This window comes from Acanthochromis polyacanthus, chromosome 12 (genome assembly GCF_021347895.1).
Source record: "Acanthochromis polyacanthus isolate Apoly-LR-REF ecotype Palm Island chromosome 12, KAUST_Apoly_ChrSc, whole genome shotgun sequence".
In the NCBI taxonomy this organism is placed as follows: domain Eukaryota; kingdom Metazoa; phylum Chordata; class Actinopteri; family Pomacentridae; genus Acanthochromis; species Acanthochromis polyacanthus.
Window position 1 is genome coordinate 16724649 of NC_067124.1, and position 19770 is coordinate 16744418.

General features: G+C 41.0%; 1 protein-coding gene across 1 annotated transcript in view; it reads right to left on the reverse strand.

The window, feature by feature from the left end:
* Nucleotides 1–19770, reverse strand: part of LOC110950462 (transmembrane protein 65) — a 61389-nt gene that overhangs the window by 4814 nt on the left and 36805 nt on the right. The window contains exon 6 of the mRNA XM_022193041.2: nucleotides 11604–11646. Coding sequence (XP_022048733.2) covers nucleotides 11604–11646 — 43 coding nt within the window. The remainder of the gene's footprint in view (nucleotides 1–11603; nucleotides 11647–19770) is intronic.

Below are 19770 nucleotides of genomic sequence, written 5' to 3' on the forward strand. Positions count from 1 at the left end.
GACGTGAATCCGTTAAAGCAATCACACCCTTTAAATGAAGTGTGAATAAGAGTTTCTGAGCACAGTGAAGTCCTTGGATTTTATTCAAATGTTATCTGAGCACAAGAAAATCAAAAGAATATTGTTAACATCGTGTGAAATTAAACGCATCGCTCAGAAAAATGTGGCTCTCACAAACTCACACCAAATTAGTTTTGTTCAAGCTTCAGGCTGATTCTGTCATTTATATATGCAGATTAAAGCGCTTATTCGTGGTTTATTCAGTTCACATAAAAGTCTCCTATTGATGTTTTTTCCACATTACGTGTCATGATTCATTAAACCGCTGATGGAACAACACGTTCCCACCCAGGAAAGTTATTGATAATCATAAAAAAATCAATCAACAGATTAATGTTCCAATGTGTTTCTTGTTGCTGCCATCACTCTTAAGCCCAGCGTGAAGTTAAATCTCAGCTCAGAGGACAGAAAAAGAATGAGAGGAAGTCTGCAGTGAGTATAAATGACATGATGTCGTTTTATGACTTTACACAGTTGACGGAACAAAACGGATTGCAGCACATCCACAGTATTCACCTCATAGATCATCCACGACTTTTTACATTTTTCATTTCAGTCCTAATGTTTGAGGTTTTGTCTGTTTCTGATGAAGCACATTATTCTGTGTGTGGAAATGTGTCATATCGCTGGGATCTACAGCATATGGGCATGAAGAAAAAACTATGAGTAGAACCAGTATTTCTTTTGGGCATAATTAGAGTCAAATGTGCCTTTTTTCAGGTTGATCAACAACAATAGAAGTGATTCAGAACATGAACAGCTCGCACATCGCAGCATCTGGAGAATTTGACGATAAACATTGTATTGTAAAATGAGTTCAATGTGCAACAATGTAAACATTTAATTTTCCTGCAGCAGCTGATGGAGTAAACAGCTGATAAAAACCACTTAGTGTTGCAAATCTGATTTTCAAGTTTGTCATTTCTTCCCCTAAATATGCCCTCAATAAACCATGATGATGAAGTGAAAACAGGTCTTTACAGAGTTTTGCTAATTTACTAACAATCAAAACAGTTCTGGCTCATTTCTGTGTGGAATTTGAACGTCCACTTGTGGATAAACTCCCACCAGCTGTAACTGTCCACAGGAAAAAGCAGGTCTCGTTCATGGCTGGACGGATGGGTGAAATTTCTTGCTTATAAAATATTTCTGTCATCTACTGTGGAGCTCAAATGTTGTCAGATGACTGGAGTCAACTTGTGGCAGATTTAATTAACCCTTTAAGCTTCAGTCAATTCCAGCCGTTTTCAGTACAAAAAATCGCTAATATTCTATTTTTAAATAAAAAAAATTACGAAAAATACGGGGAATATTGGACGCGCATCGGGAGGTGCATTTCCTTGAAAACGACCGATTCGGGGATTTTATACCGACTTCAGGACATGTTTTGGACAAAATAGTTTACTGGCTTGTGTCATCTGATGTAAAAGGTTGGATTATGGCCGTTTTTTGTGGAATCTTTTTTTGTGTGTGTAATAATAAACCCGGAAATGTGAGTCGCGCTGTGTGCTTTCAAGCCGTGTATAGAGAACGGATGGATGAATATTTGTTTTTGTCGGACAAATGTGTTTTTCTCACCCGCTGTGGTAATCGCATCTGAAAGTGGTTTATACCGGCGGATTCATGAGAATCTAAGCTTTCCATCGGTGTATAGTGTTTGTATAATCGCGTTTGCACCCGTCGGACATTCCTGAAATTCCTATGCAAATTAGTAGGTGTACCGCCGGCGGTACACTGAAGCTTAAGAACATAGTTGAGAAAAGCAAACACCTGACAGTTTACAGTGCATGTCGGGACAACAACCAAAGTCACAGGAACACTGTGACTTTAATAATCATGAAACAGAAGAAATTTAAACCAACGGGGCTCTTCTAGGAGTCGCCAATCTTGCTAAATTGAGTAACAGCCACTAAGAGGGCATCAGAAGCCGTCAGCATCACTCCACCAATCAGAGCAGCTGGACGGAAACCACTCTGAGTAAAAGGCCAAAAAGCATTTAAAGGACTCTGAGGAAAAAGATCCTCTGGTCAGGCTGAGACTGTTGGAGGAGTAGAGGCTAATCTGCAGACTAATTGCTGTAACAAACACAGTAACAGAATTATAATTAAAACAAAGGATAGCGTTCATGTGTCACTGCACGTGCACTGACTTCAGCTGCAGAACAGTGTTAATGTAATGCAGGTCAGCAGCAGGAATGTGAGAGAAGCTCATATTGTGGCCGAGGTCTGGTTCAGTCACCGACACTAATGGATCCTCAGTTCACTGCACACACAAATAAACTGCAGCTGGAGCCGTCAGAGGGAGCGATAAGGAGCAGGAGGCATAACTGAGGACGAGATAGGGAGGCAGAGGAGGGCCGTGCACGTCTGGGAGCGCGCATGTGTGTTTCTGTCTGAAGCCCACAGACATCCAACATGTTACAGTAGAAACAGGAGCTTCTGGGTGCAGAGTCTTTGCAGTTCTTAGCCAAACATTTTAACAACATTTGCGCTGTTTATCCTGTTGCAGAGGAGTCTTGATTTCCGGTCAGAAAAATCTATTTATGCAGCTGATTTTGCTCATGAAATGAAGATTAAATTGAGGTATGTGGGGCACAAATTATGGAAATACAAACTCAACCACATCTGTTCTGACCATCAGGAAGAACTGTTAAGAGTCTTAAGGCTTGTATACTCTCCCTTAACCCCAGAGTTTATAGTCTATATGCCTCTCTACAAATATCTCATCTCAGCTGCAGTGACATGGCTGCTGGAATCTGGAATCGCATGTAGGAGTTGGCAACTGAAAGTATCTAATATTTTGGCATTCCTTGCTGAAACATGGATTAAAATAGAAAATCCACAGTTTGCATGCAGAGAAGGAGCCAAAGGAAGTCCACAGCAAAGAGATATAGCTGATTTAAAGAAGGAGTCTGCAGGTGGAGTCTGATTTAAGGTTAAGGCAGGGGACACTCTGGACAGGTTGCCAATCTATCACAGGGCTATACACAGAAACAAACAATCACACCTATGGACAATTTAGAATCACCAATTAATCTGAGCATGTATTTGGACGGTGGGAGGAAGCCAGAGTACCCACAGAAAACCCAGGCATGCACAGGGAGAACATGCAAACTCCATACTGAAAGATTGCGAGAAGGTGGGGATGCAAACCGTGGATCTTTTAGCTGCAATTCGAAAGTGCTAACCACAGAGCCACTGTGCAGCCCATGTAAGAACTAGTTTTTATTAATTTAAGGGTTGCTTTGCTAGTTTCCTGCTGCAGATTTCACCATCTCCAAGACTAAACAGACTCAGTGCACAAACGTTTAGAGAATAAGACAGAGCGCCCCTAGCGGACAATATGGGAACCGCAGTTTGATCAAACAAATGCAGTAGTAATGTTGGTCATAATTTTGTGAATATTTTTGATATTGTACCCCTCCGCACACAGGTTGAGAAGATTACTTGTAATGTATACAGTGTGCGGAGGGGTCACACATACGGTCCGCGGACCGGTACCGGACCGCCAGGGGGTCCGACCCGGCCCGTGGAATACAGCTACAATATCAAAAAATATTCATAAAATTATGACCAACATTACTACTGCATTTATTTGATCAAACTACAGCTCCCACATTGTCTGCTAGGGGCGCTCTGTCTTATTCGGAGCAGACAGCGTGATGCAGCACCGTGACTCGGCACTTGCAGCAGGTGGCAGCAGTACGGAATCCGGTTCTGTCAGTGGCATTTTTGTCTATTGGGGTTTCACCTGCTGTTCTGCTGGCCCTGACACGCCAATCAGCAAGACATCTTTGTCAACAAAGAAAAAAGTGGACATCGAGTACAGGATTTACCAAGACAAATGGACCAGTTCCTATTCGTTCACTGAGGTGAATGACAAAACTGTGTGCGTGGTGTGTATGCAAGCAAGGAATTTAATCTTCGGCGCTACTATGAGACTCGGCATGGCGAAAAAAACAACAGCTTGCAAGGAGAACTGAGAAGACACAACATAAATGAATTGTTGGCGGGTTCGAGGAAATGGCAATCTGTTTTCACCCGGAGCCATGAGATCAGCCATCCTGCAGTGAAAGACAGCTACCCGATTACTAGCAAAACAGCATTAGCATCAAAGCCATACTCTGATTGGAGTTTGTTAAAACTTGCACACTGAAGGCTGCAGAAATCCTAAGGCAGGGGTGTCAAACTCAATTGCACCGGGGGCCAAAACCCAAAGCACACTTTAGGTCGTGGGCCGAACAGGATAAACATTCATTGAACACACTAAAAGTGAATGTTTTTTGGAACATAAATAGGAATAAAAAAGACAGGAAGAAAGTGGAACCACCTCTAACCAGATCTGATTAGATGTGCAATACTGAATTTTATCGTGTGACTAAATTAAATTAAGAAATAGAATTAATGTCAAGTATGTTTTTGATATTTTAAATCTTAAATGCAGCTATAGCAAGTCAAATGTGGTGTCAGGTTATCAACACATTATTTCAACTCTAATTTATTGCTTTTTATAAATGCTAACGACAGGAAAAAAGGCCAAAAGCCCAACAAAAACAACACAAATCAACAGACTAAAGCATTGATTGATGGACAAAGATGGCATGTCAGTTAGAATCTTCTGCTTTCTGTTGCCAGTCTGTCCCCAATCACCAAACATTAAAACTTTTAGATTTATCTGCTACATACCTCCAACTGTGCAACAACAACACACACACACACACACACACACACACACACACACACACACACACACACACACCCCTGTCAAATCAAACCCAGCCAAAATATTTCACACGCTTGCAACAGCAGAAGACGAAAATAAAATCCGCAGCAATGAAAATACTGAAATGATGAAATTTAGTGGAAACAGAGTTGGACATGAAGAGAGCGAGTTCAGTTTGTGAGAAGCAGAAAGCATGAGAATGAAACATGAGCCGCCACATCACAAGCAATAAAAACTCCACTACAACATCTTATCGTCTGTAAAATGACATTTGCAGAGACGAAAACGGCATTCGCGCAGTTTCTCAGTTGGAGTTTTCTCTGTGCGAAATCAGTGGTGCTTTTCAGCAGAAATGTGCGTCAAAATTGGTGACAAACACCAGCTCTAAGGGACAAAAGTGTGAAAAGTTAAACATGGTGTGTTTCAGAGCAGCTGCCTGCATGTTGGAGAGGCATTTCTTCAACTGAGATAAACCCAGAATTGAAACAAGCATCCACTCGACACTGAATCCCTTCTGCTCTGGAATAGATACTCAGCTCTCAAAGGAAGAAAAAGTGAGATTCCCCCCGAGGAGATTAATGCATCATTACTCTACTGTTAATCCCGAGAAACCTTAAAGGAAAACATGACAGAAATGTAAAAGTCATCAGTCATCCATCACCTCTTTATGCTTCTTACAAAACAAGGTCATGTTGTATAGCCCCAGCATGCAGTGAGGATATCTTTAAGGTTCAGAGTCTTATTTTAGTCTTCACTTTTCTTCCCTCGAGCTCATCATTGCATTCAAAGTTTTTGTGTTGTGTTCTCAAACTTGGCTGAGAGTAACGATACTTTATTCGCTGCTTTGTCTGTCCCAGAAAGCCGCTGATGCATCGAGTCTATAATAAATGCAAATAGCATCTGAGGCCGGACTGAGACGGTAATAAGTCACCGAACGGTCAGAATGACTCATGAGCTAAATTATGGACCTCAACAAGATTTAGCTTCTTTTTTTTTCTCCGTCTGTCAAAACACACTGGTCCTGAGGAAAATCTGTCTAATTCACCCAGCATGAACCCATAAATGATAAAATATGCACATATGTGGATAGGGATGCACAGATTGACGGAAACTTCAATGCAAACAGCGAGGGATACAGCAGAGCTCCATCAGCGTCGGTTAAATGAGGAAAACAGACACCGAGTGGGAGGATTTACCAACAATCACTACATTATCGACCCAAGAGGCTCCTGAAGGACCTGCTGCTCTGACAGCTACATAGAACTGTAAGGTTTAGTTACAAGACTTAGAAAATTAAGGTCTCACAGGGAGAAAAAAGATGTCTATTAGGAATAAAATGTGGCTTCAATTTATTATTATTATAATTATTCACTTCATCTCCAAACTGCTGAGGATGTGGGTTACAGCACTGTCATTTCTCTGCAGGTTCACAGAATTATGTGCTATACAATTTTGCTTCTGCACAAAAGCTGGTTTATATCCATAGAAATAGAATATACCATTGAAACTCCAGTGGGAAATGTATTTGTCAGAGAGTTCTTCAGCAAAGAAAAGACCAGAACTGTGCCAAAAAAGGTAAATGTTGAAATTACAGTAGATGTTTATGGCATGCTCACCTTTTGCTGCAGGGTTCTAACAAAACTATTCTCAAAACTTAGACCGGATAAAATCAAAACAGATGCTGTCCGACAGTCTTTCAGCAAATATAAACTAAAGCAACCTTATGTTCAGCTTATTGGCAGGTTTTGAATCAATCTGGAGCTTCACATTTGGCTCATCTATGCAGGTGGAAACAATCGCAGCTGAACATCATCACATCGAACAAGCCTGAAAATAGGAAACTTGATCTTGGTCCAAGCTAACCTTTATGTCAGAGTGGGGACGCAATCCAAGTCAATTACAGCAAACAGCTGAAAATAAAAATGCAAATTCACAGCTGCACATACAGGCTTATGATTTAGGCATTTTGCTTTTAACTAGCAAGGACGGAAAATAAAAGCGGAGCTGCAAAATAGTTCATTTGTCAAGTAGTCAGACAGCAGAAAATAAACCTGAGTAAAATATAAAAATACATTAATTGTTAATGTAATTTGTTGAAGTAAAATATGGCGTCACATGACTGTAATAAATGTAAATATTTGCTGGATTATTACTGTGAGCAACACTATGCTCAATAAGTGTAATGCATTTTCCTCAGGTATCAGTAGGAAACATTTTAAGGTTTCCATTAATGCAAAACGCTGCAGCTTCCAGTAGAAGTGACCCTGTTACCATCACTGGTAAGCAATTAGGTTTAGCACTGATTGTAAGACGTTGTTGCATGTTTTAAAGCATTACACAACTAACTGTCAACTTACATTTGGAATAATTTAACTTGTAATGAGCCTGATTGCTGCTGATTTGCTGTTTGTGTTAAGTTCTGGAGTCTCAGAGTGGCATCACTAGTGTCCTCTTTAAAAACATTTAAAAAAAAAATGAAAACAAGATTGCTTTATCACAAGGCTCTCTCCTAATTTTTTACTTAATTTTTGTGTATTTTCCTTTGTACTTTACACAAGCCATGTCTTAATTGAGATTTTTTTTGCTCTCAATATGATCTGAATCCTTTAATATGTAGTACCTGTCAATACCAGATACCATTTCTGAGATAATACACACTGTTAGTACGGTATTTTACATTAGCTGTAGTACCTGGTTATTCCACCAGATGGAGCCTTGTGCGGTTTATTACTGCAGCAACCAGGGAACGCAGGTTATTCTATGTAGGCAAACAGAATGCATTGTAGGGATTTAGCAAGAAAAGGGGCACCATGACAAAGACTCCATGTGATGATTAATGTCCAGAAAGTTCACTCAATAGCAATATTGTATCAGCGATAAATTAATGTCCAGAATTTATATGACAGATTTATGGTAAATGCTCTGTATTTATATAGCGCTTTACTATACCTGCAAGGTACCCAAAGCGCTTTACATGATACGTCACATTCACCCATTCACACACTGATGGCGGAAGCTGCCATGCAAGGCGCTAACCACGACCCATCAGGAGCAATTCGGGGTTCGGTGTCTTGCTCAGGGACACCTCGAGCACAACGGGGCAAGGATCGAAGCGGCAACTCTTCGGTTGTAAGACGGCCACTCTACCCACTGAGCCCTTTATCAATTATTGTTCATTACAAAGGATCAGGGCAGGTTTGTACAGGTACAAATAAATTAAAAATTGCCATTATAAGTGCCAATTTTGCTGTTTCTTTCTTCTTTTTTTTTACTTTGCATTGTGGTTAGATTGTTTTATGGAAAGGTCCTACATAAATAAAGGTATTATTAGCAGTTGTATTAGTTTTGTTTATATCATCACACAGTCATGTTGCGCTTCAGAAAATTGTGATGAGCGTCTATCAGTTAAAGGATTAATAATGAAGGTAATCATATTATTCTGAGCTGAAAATATTGGTTAGTAGAAGTCTTAGTATGTGTTTACTGGACTTGTCAGTCATTCTTAAATATAAAGTGACAGGAATCTGATTTGTTCTTAATCAGCCATAAGCATCTTATGGAAAGCATGTTTAAAAAGTCGTTTAGGATTCAAGTAGTTGACTTGTAATTTGAGTCTTCTGGGATCTTCTCATTTGTCAGTTTCTAAAGTTTACCCACAACCTCAGCAGAAAACCCACTGAGCCTCCTCTCAGCTCTAAGAGCCACAGATGACCACAGAATCATTTAAAGTGCAGGTTTATGTGCATCCACTTAAATCTTTCCTGTTTGAAGTGAACAAAAGCTGTAACACATCTGTTGCAGTGAAGGACACCTGCAGAAGCTCGACTGAGACTATCGGCCTTCACACACGCTGGAGTAAATTTATCAAGATGAAAAAACCCCTCAGTTGTCTGGTCCGATCGAGCCTCACCTTGACAAACGGGCCACAAGGGCTTTATTTTCCTATGAAGACTGAGTATCAATCCCAAACACACACACAGGAAGCACAACTGTGTGTCCGCTGAGGGAGTTTACAACAACTGGACTCATCCATCACACTGAAACACAAAGACAGCAGCAGAGTCCACATCACAGTGTCTGCATGATTAGTATTTAAATGAGTGTAATTATCTCCTATTCTGCTGAATTCTCTTCTAATACTTAAATAATGATGGCTGGTTTAGTCCACGAGGCAGGTTAGAAAGCTGATTGTGGTCCCTGTTGGTCAGTAGGAGGCTCTGAAGTGGAAAACAGTAATAAATCAGCTGACTGAACCTTAGAAAAGGAACTGCAATAATGTGGAGGGATCCATGATGCCTCAGCTTCAAGTTCTCCCGTCTGTCCATCAGACTTTTATTGATCAAATCCGATCATGTGGTGCATGCATGACTATTATGCTTTAATTTCAGTCACAACAGTGCAAAACATGGAAGGAAAGTGTCCACTAATGTGTCTGATTTGCTTTGAAATGAAAACATAAAAGAAGGAATGTGGGTATCTTTTACTAAATTTGTGTTTCAGTGCATCATCATGTTCAGTCTGTGTTACAACACAATCTAATACTAACACAGTCTACACAGTCTAATGCTTTTCTGTACAAACTACATTAATATGTTACAGATGATCCAATTTGGACGTTATCAGAGCATTAGGTGACCATACAGGCCTTCCTCTACCTATTAAACATAAAGTAACCCTGATGATGTCAGCGCCCTCTAGTGGTCGTGTGAATAAGAGAATGTAAAATCTGAGGCTGTATAATAATGTATTCATTATCATTCAAGAAACCTCACCATGTAGCTTTGGTGCCTTAACATGAAATGAAAAACAAAAGTCAAACCAACCATCTGCTGACTGACCCCTCCATCAACCCCTCCCAATGTGAACGCTTCTGGTTGTGAGCGTAAAGTCACTGCTCCACTGCCATTAAATGAGGTAATAACTGCCACTAGAAGGTGGAGGAGGCCAGATATTTTGTCAAAATGGTGTTTTAATGCGTCATTATATAATGTTTATACAGAGTATAACACCCCTATTAGAACCAGAATAATTTTCTGTGCGTAGTTGCACATAATTGAATATTTTCTTCTATTCTTTAGAAATTGTAACTGTGTTACTAAGTTGCATATGCTCAAATTTAGTCATTATCAGGACATTAGGTGACTTCCTTTACCTTCTAGTAGGTGCATTATCATCCATTCTGGTCATTGATAAACAGAAAGTAACCCTGTTGATAATGGCGCCTCCTTGTCGCCGTTTTAATAAGTGCATATACAATTTCAGGGTGCATTTTAACCCAAACCAAGTTCCTTTTCAAAACCTAACCATGTACTTTTGGTACCATAACATCAAATGAAAAACAAAATAAAAGTCAAAACAACAGCCTGCTGACTGGCCCCTCTAACAAACCCCTCCACTGTGGACTTTTGTTCCGAGTTGTGATTTCAAAATGAAATGAAATGAGGTGATAGCAGTTGGAGGAGGGTGGGTATTTGTCAAAATTGTGTTTTAGCGCATCATAATATAATGGTCACAGAGTCCAATATCACTTCTTACAACCAGAAATATTTTACGTGCATAGCTGCGTATAAACAAGAACTTGCTTTTGGACAAACTGTATCTGTGTTAACATGTTATAGATAACCATATTTGGAAATTATCAGTCCATTACGTAACTTCCTTTACCTTCTAGCAGATTTATTATCATCCATTGTAATCATTGACAAACAGAAAATAACCCTGATGACGGGGGCACCCTCTTGTGGCCAGGTGAATAAACGCATGTAAAATCTCAGATTGCATTTTGACTTGAACATGATCCTTCTTAAAACCCAAAAAGGTACTTTTGGTGCGTAAACATAAATTGAAGGAAAAAAAGAAAGAAAACAAAGTAGTCAAAACAACAGTCTGCTGACAGACCCCTCCACCGACCCCAACAACCTCCAAACGTGGACTTTTGTGAGTGCAAAATCACAGCTCCACTGCTATGAAAGAAGGTGATAACTGCTCTTTTTAGTGCATCCTTACATAATGTTCATACAGAGTCCAATACCACTTACTACAACCAGATTTCTGTGCATAGTTGCGCATAAACAAGTACTTCTTTGTATTCCAGATGAACTCCATCTATGGTAAGTTACAGACGATCAAATTAACTCAAACCATGATCGTTCTTGAAACCTAACCAAGTAGTTCTGGTGCTTGAACATCAAAGGAATAATTTGTATTCCTAGTTGTGAGTGTAAAAATCACATTAAATGAGGTGACAACAGCTGCTAGAAGGTTCCTACTGTCCATATGTGAATGTTGTGCCATGATAAGACTTATTCTTATTATTACCAACATGATAACATCTGAAACAGGTGCACAGGTCGACAAAACCCTCTGTTCCACTTCCTCAGTTATACACACTTTGTTCAGAGTGTGCAGATTTAATGAAATCACACTAATAAGCTTAAATGAGGCTCTTCTTATTGATGGCGATGTCCCTTTTCTATGCTCTGCTGAGCCACACTGTTGTTTCCTTCTGGACCTTTGCTTCCTCAATTCCTCTTCCCCCCTTGATGCTCATCCTTATCATCCTCTTAATTAATGTTTAATACTAAGCAACTTAATGACTTCACTAAACGGAGTGTAATGTCCTGGTGAAGCTCTACCTTCATAAAGTCATTTAGAAATTATCTGTTTATTAGAATGTTTGCCTATTTAGGTGGGAAAAACACAGGGCTCCTGTAAAATCCACGCACACTTTCATAACACCACAGTGACTCTAAACTACATTAAACTGTTTGACTTTCTGTCCTTTTCTGTTGCCTCTGAGTGTGTTTATGTAAAATTCTTACCCGAGTCCTGCCAGATCAGACACCAGGTTTCCAAGGGCAGCAGCTGCAGAAAACATGAAAAGAAAAGGAGACATGATTACAGAAAGAGTCGGGAATTTAGGTTTGTGTCGAGGACAGATAAAAGAGCAAGGCAGTTTTCTCATCACGAATAAGACAACAAGTTTTCCTGTCTCCAACTCGGATGCATGAACCTGGATTAATCCTCCAGCAGACGATGATGCATCCTTCATATTAACAGGCTACTATATTTAGACCCTTCAATGACAATATGCACCAAGCAGCCACTGTAGTGACAAAAATAAAGGCGAGAATACATAAGTGGTCAAGTTTGATTGCATGTCATTTTCATTGTCAGCTAATCCATCATTTATTTTCAAAATGAATTGATGAGTTGTTTGGGGGAGTGTTGAAGAGAATCAGGTGAGTTAGAGTTTTGCTAGAGCCTTCTTGTCTTCTGTTTTGTTTCTTTTTTTAACGCCAGACTGATCTTGTAGTATCAGGAGATATATTCCTTAGCACACTATTTAACTGTCTTCTCGCCTTTACTTTGTCGATACCTCTGCATTTTTTTATTCAAACTTTCACTTTGGATACTGTAAAACTGTGACGAACTTTATCAGCCAGTCGTATTTTATTAAGACCCATTTTGAATCCTGATTGGAGGATTGGAGACATCCTGTCTGACTTTGCTATTTAATAAACCCACGGTTGGTTTGTGCTTTGAGGATCTTCCACTGGCGGTGCTGAACTGGTCATTTACCTCAGTAAAACCAGCAGAAACACATGAGAAACACCCAGATACAATCAACAGTCACACTTCTGGCTATTAGGGATGTCAGACACTGATATCAACAGATACCGATTTATGTGGGCTATTTAACAAATTGCTTGTTTTATAGCCTGATTTCAATCCTTTGGACCCACGTAGATACAGATTTTCTTGGGCGTGACTACAGTTACCATACTACTGACCCACTCGGTTGGTCAAACTAAAAAACGAACAAACAAAAAAACATGCATCACTAATTTGATCATTTTATGTTGTACATCTGTTGACATTATTTTGTTAAAATCAGTCTTTACTTTGATACGAAAGAGTCATATTTTTGTAAATGCTTGCTGACTCACTTGGACTCAAGATTTAGTGGAAATATTTGGACTAATGTCTCAGAAGATAAGACAACATAAGCCTTTAGTAATCCAGCACGGGGGACATTTGCATAGTTATAGCAGCAAAGATAGTGCTAACATTTTTGAAAAAGTAGTACAAAATTTTTAAAAAGAACCAAAATAATACAAGATATACAAAAGTACTGATTATAAGAGTAACATTATTGCACAGATTCTTTCATAAATGGAAATGCTGACATAAGTATGAAGATTACACAAGTTATCTATATTGCACAGATTTTATTTAAACAGAAAAATACCTGTGGAGAAATTGTCGTCTCAGCATATGTGCACAGAATAATATTGCACAGGATAATATTTCAAAAGTACAAAACATTCATCATATTTTACAGAATAAATCAGCAGGACGAATCACAGCATAAAACACACAAAAAATGTCGTTTGTCTCCTCTGAAAATGATCCTTGGAATATTTAGAAGCAGCATCACCTGAAAATAATTCAAATTCAGCTCATTTTAGGAATTTTCAAAAACCTGAAAACTCCAAAATCAGACATGAAGTCTTCAGATCTGATACACACATATGCAGAAATATTATTTTTAAAATTATTTTTAGGTTTTTTATTTTTTGAGAGGTTGAAAAGGAAAGGAAAGGGGAGGAAAGGGGGAATAGAAAGAAAAAGATGGAAGGAAAGGGAAGAAATAGAGAGGATGAGGGTGACAGAGGTTGAAGAGGTGAGGAGAAAGGAGGCAGAAGGGGTGAGGAGATGGAGGAAGGGGGAGGCTCAAGGGCAACAGCACCCGAGTCAACTCTAGAAGCTCTTTTTCTTATTCCTGCCCGGTGGATGGTGGGCCCACCGGGCGGCGACACCGTGTTACTTTTTCAGGCTGTGCCCGACCAAGCCCCACGGGGCCCAAAGACTCGGCCACCAGGTGCTCTGTGACGAGCTCCTCTCCAGACCAGGCTCCAGGGAGAGGCCCCGGGTTCCCTAGTCTGGACGAGGTCGCGCCTTTCGTCTTTGTCATCAGGGTTTTCAGAATCGCTCTTTGTCTGGTCCCTCACCTAGAACCAATTTGCCTTGGAAGACCCTACCAGGGGCTATTGCCCCGGACAACATAGCTCCCAGGATCACAGGGACCCGCAAACCCCTCCACCGCGATAAGGTGGCGATTCTTTAGAGGGGACACACGCACACACACACAGACACAGACACACACACACGAAAGGAAAGGAAAGGAAAGATGGAAGGAAAGGGAAGAAATAGAGAGGATGAGGGTGACAGAGGTGGAAGAGGTGAGGAGAAAGGAGGCAGAAGGGGTGAGGAGATGGAGGAAGGGGGAGGCTCAAGGGCAACAACTGGATGAGCTGCAGCAGGACCTGGGCTGGGTCTGGTTAATGGATGAGCTGCAGCAGGGAGCCCAAGGCAAATGGTGGCTACAGCAAGGCTGTTGGCTTGGCTGTTAGACAGGCCTAGTTCAAATCCACCAAGTATCACCATTCAAGTTGCCAATCCACTGCTACAAATTAATTCCAAAAGCCTTAGATGAAAGAGTCTAAAAACATATACTAAAATCCAATAGAAAAGGACTAAAAAACACTAAAAACAGACAGACACCTTACAGAGACATTTGTAACTGGCATATGAATGTGGCATATGAATGTTCAGTTATGCCAGTGAGGAAGCATGGAATGTTCAGTGGCATAACTGAAATAACTGAACATTCCATGCTAATGTAAATTTGTATCTTTAAATAATAATAATAATTGAAGTATACTTTCAAATCAAATTGAAAGTGATTTTTCCTAAATATGACCTAAATGAACCCAACCTGTGATGAAGTCTCTTTTCAGTCATCATCAACTCCTCGACAGCAAGTGAAGCAGCAAGTGAAGCACTTAGTCACCCTCGAGAAGAATCTTCGAATCCTTCTGAAACGTTTCTTTTTTGGTTTTACTTCCGTGATATCTGAGGGATCTTCTTGCATGTTTTGGTCTTCTTCCCTGATATTTTCTGCAGGTTCTATATCTGTGACAGTCACTTCTTGAGGTGGTCTGTCTGTACAGATGTTCTTCATTGTAATGAACCGGTGGCCAAGAGCTGCGCTGGGTGTGATCCTTTTATTTGGATCCATGTCCAGCATCTGCTCGAGTAGACTTAGGAAGGCCTTGGTGTCTTCTTCCAGTGTGGGGTCCATGTACTCTTTGAAAGGGTGCAGCATGTCATTGATGCAGCTGAATTCCTCAAAATAGGAAGAACACCGGGTGACTTTGTCGCTTCTTTCCTGTTGATATTCATCTTGTGTTTTCATCCTCCATGCCTGACCAGAGGATTCTTGACACTCTGTGAAAAAGCGCCTCGCTTTTTGTCCAGTCTTCAAAAGATGGTCTTTGGGCAGCCCCTGCACACGAACCATGATCCTGAGTTGTTCATATTCCGACTCAGTTGGATACAACGGTCGACCAAGGAACAATAGTGCCAGGACAGCACCGACAGCCCACATGTCTATAGCTTCTGTGAAAGGGAGGCCCAGGATGGCCTCAGGAGCCCTGAATCCAGAGACCTGAATGGTTTCAAATTCTGCCAGTTTAGATGCCTCAGCAGCACAGCCAAATCAATCAGCTTAACTTTCGAGGATGGCAAAGCATTAACAAACACTATGTTGTCTGGCTTAATGTCAGCATGAACCAGACCAATGTTTTTTAGTGCTTCAAGAGCCACCAACAGCTGCTGAGAAATGGGTCTTATCTCAACCACATTTAGTGGCTTCCATTCCCGCGATATCATGAAGTCAATGAGGTGTGAACCCAGCATTTCAAAGACCAGACAAAACTGACCCTGGTATTTGAAATGCTCAATAAATTTCACGAAGTTGTGCTGGTCGGGATCAACTCGTTGAAGTTTTTTCAAGCCCTCAAGCTCCTGTTCGATATCTTCTTTGTAAACATATTCGCGGTACACTTTTATTGCAACAACCTCTTCGGTTTCGACGTTGAAACACTTGGTCACTACCCCATAGCCTCCCTCTCCCAGGTACTCTTCAACGTAATACGAGTTTTTGCTGCTGACAATAAGAGTTCCAGGTTTCAACCAAGAAACCATGATGATACAATAATATAGCCTTATATGCCGTACGTGAAATTTGTCGTGAATATTGTCCCACAGTCCTAGAACGGTGTTCTATTCTGTATTGTATTCTTTAAAAGCTGTCAGAGCTACATTTGTAGACATAAGCTCTGATGTCACCAATGACATCACAGGCGTTATTCCACGTGGCGTCACAGTCACTGTTCCCTCTTAGCTGCGCGTGTGCGCAATTGCGCACTGCTGACACGGTCTCAGAAAATCTGCCCTGCGCACAAAAAATCCAACCAAAATTGCTCATAAACACATAATTCATTCTGTACTATTTTTCAGTGTAAGCCAGTGAGTGACCGGTGACTGGCTGCTCCTGCCAATCATGCGATTCACATCCGTATTTACCATAGACTGTATATAATGGTATTTACCATCGACTGTATATATAATGGACGTAGCATCTGGCTCCAGAATTGAAGCAAACCCAGAAGTGTCAAAAACTTGCAATATCACACCGTCCGCTAGGGCTGGCTCCAAAAAGCTTTTTCTCCATAGACCCCAATTCATTTTTGGAAAAAATAAAATTTGATAGACTGATTTTCTACAGATCAGGATTTTTTCCCCGTTAGTTTTCATGGTCAAAAGGAGAGATCAGGTGGCCGATCTTAAAATAAATCAATATTGAATTTTAAATAAATCGTTAAAGTTGGCGGAGCCAGGGGGCGTGGCTATACTTGATAGACAGCAACAGAAGCCTCTGCGGCAAAACGTGGGCGGGATAAGAGAGTCCTCAGCCAATTCTGCCCCTTGTTGCTCTCCGGTCTAGTCTGTTTGATGACGCTTTTTACGTCACTGGTTCCAAAAAATCCAAAACAGCGACCAGGAAGTAGCAAAATCCAGGCTTCATTTTGCCGGCATGGCTCAGTGGGTAGAGTGGCCGTCTTGCAACCGAAGGGTTGCCGGTTCGATCCTCGCCCCGTCGTGTTCGAGGTGTCCCTGAGCAAGACACCTAACCCCGAACTGCTCCTGATGGGGTCGTGGTTAGCGCCTTGCATGGCAGCTTCCGCCATCAGTGTGTGAATGTGTGTGTGAATGGGTGAATGTGATGTATCATGTAAAGCGCTTTGGGTACCTTGCAGGTATAGTAAAGTGCTATATAAACACAGACCATTTACCATTTACCATTTTGTCGCCGTTGAAACCAACGGGTGACGTCACGGTTAGTTTACGCCTGGTATTTACATAGCTAATAACGTTATAGACTGGCGTCCTTCTGTGCGTAATGAATCAATATGGGACGCAGATTTATCCGTTTTTTTCATGAATGCTCCCTACACGTCTGTGACACACTCATCAGAACAGTATAATGAGCAAAATAAAACACAAGAAACATTAACGGCAGCCACTTTAAACTTTGTAGGACCTATGTAGCGAGGACCGGATGCGAGGTAAAGTGGATATACCTCAGATGTTTCTGTCGGTCCGGTCCTGCCCGGTCCTGCCCGGTCCCTGTCAGGTCTATGGTCGTGTTTCTGGTTGCCTGGTTACAGACGCTGCTGCACGCGAAACTCCATCACGTCCACAGAAATGAAAACATTTGCAAATGTACAGACGTGAGTGGGAAGACTGGAGCCCCTGACAGTGGGTACAGGGCAAACTGTGTTTTCTGTTTCTGCTCATGGACTGGCTGACTTAAGGCAGCATCAGGAGACAAACATCTAAGAAACATGAGAGCAGAGAGGACCCAACCAGCAGGTCACAGTTTATCATCCCCAATCATCTCCTGAAGTCCATATGGTAAGGGGCATCAGTAGATGGTCGTGAATATACCAGAGGATGTGTACTAAAGATCAGTCGCACATGAGAATTTCCACAGTCTCTCGGTCCTTGAATGCATCGTAGACGTATCTATCGGCACGGCGAGAATGTCAGTTCATTCTCCGCAGTGTGTGCGTCTATAGAACCGTAAATTATGCTGTTTCACACGTGTTACATGTTGATTCTGTTTATCTTTGATTCAGTTGATAACTTAGTAGTGTTCTGCTTTGGCTTTAGTGCTTTGTATGTCATGGTATGAGTAATATGGAGTTAGCCGTGAACAGGCAATAGTCTGAGATGTTAATTTACCGTTTGCTAATCTCCGTCATTACATGCTGCATACCGAACACGATTGATTAGTGACATTGTCAGTTTTATTAACATGGCGTATCTCAGTGCTCACCATGTGTTTATTAATCAGTGCTGACTTTTACTTTATAATATATTGCAGTAACCACACACACACACACACACACACACACACACACACACACTCGCGTGTGCCTGTACAAATCAGACTTCATAAAGAGCTGAAACTTTATTTCTGGACTCTCCTTTTATTTCCTTCTACACTCACCTGCACGTAAAGTGTCCTGACCGACACTTTGAAGTGATTGCTGCCACCCAAGATCCTATACAGTCTCATACAGGATGCTTATGATCATGCTGATCATAAGCATGAAATTTGTTTATTGCTCATCAAAGCAGTAAAATAATTACACTGTAAGAACTTAACATCAAATTATGTTTCCAGAAACAGTTGCCCAAATACTCTGAATAAGCCATAGAACACAATCAACTGTTTTCATGGGGACTTTTTTAAGGTAGAGTTTCCAGTGAGCAGCGAGAAGTGGAATATCCATTTGAACCTCACCTGAAAACATCATCTTTGTCCATGTTAGCCATTTTCAGCTGGGTATGTGCTGTCAGTTTTCTGCAACCAATCAATTATTGTAACAAATCCAGATTTAGGACTTGGTTTCTATAAACTGTTTTGCAGCTTCCAGAACAACTGTGTTGAACGCATCTTCACTTGTTTCAGTTTTTTGGTGTATATTCTTTGTCACTTTTGCCGCCTTCTGCACAATAAAGAAATGTCCTCATTCTTAGTCCCACCTACAACAACAACAACAACAAAAAAATCACGTAGGTTTCAACTTGGAGGCCTGGATTTGTACTGGGACTAGAGGTGGATATCGTGAGTCATTCAATTCATTTCATCCACTTAATTTCAAAGATTTGTGGTCAACCAGACTCTAAGCTGAGCCGTCACATCACAGCCCAAATGCACCTCAGCACATACATCAGGAATAAAACTGAACTTATTAAAGCAGTGACATTCATCACGGAGTCTGTCTTTGCTTCAGTAATGCATTCATTTTGTAGGCTGTTCCAGGTGACACATTCAGTTTAGAAGAAAGCTAGGCCTAGCTAAATCTGATCAGTGACAGCGGTATACTGATTTTGAGCACCTGGCAGTTAACAGTGCCTTTAGATCTACCATTTAGCATTAACATTTAAATGCACTATATTGCCAAAAGTATTCGCTCACCCATCCAAACAATCAGAATCAGGTGTTCCAATCACTTCCATGGCCACAGGTGTATCAAATCAAGTACCTAGGCATGCAGACTGCTTTGACAAACATTTGTGAAAGAATGGGTCGCTCTCAGGAGCTCAGTGAATTCCAGCGTGGAACTGTGATAGGATGCCACTTGTGCAACAAACCCAGTGGTGAGATTTCCTCGCTCCTAAATATTCCACAGTCAACTGTCAGCTGTATTATAAAGAAAGTGGAAGTTTGTGGGAACAACTCAGCCACAAAGTGGTCGGCCACTTAAACTGACGGAGCGGGGTGAGCAGATGCTGAGGCGCATAGTGCCAAGAGGTCGCCAACTTTCTGCAGAGTCAGTCGCTACAGACCAAATCCAGTGGAGGCAGGGACATGAGGGCTTTGGCAAAGTGACACAGGAGCGGAAGCAGCAGGCGACCCTCTTTCCAGCTCAAGAGCTCTGATATGGAGATGTGTAGCCGGTATTTCCAGCTCTTTGTACAAGTGTTGTGCCAAAAACTGACTGCTTGTTAAAGCTCAGTTTATATACATACACAGTTGATTTTATCCAGATCAAACCATCATAACGT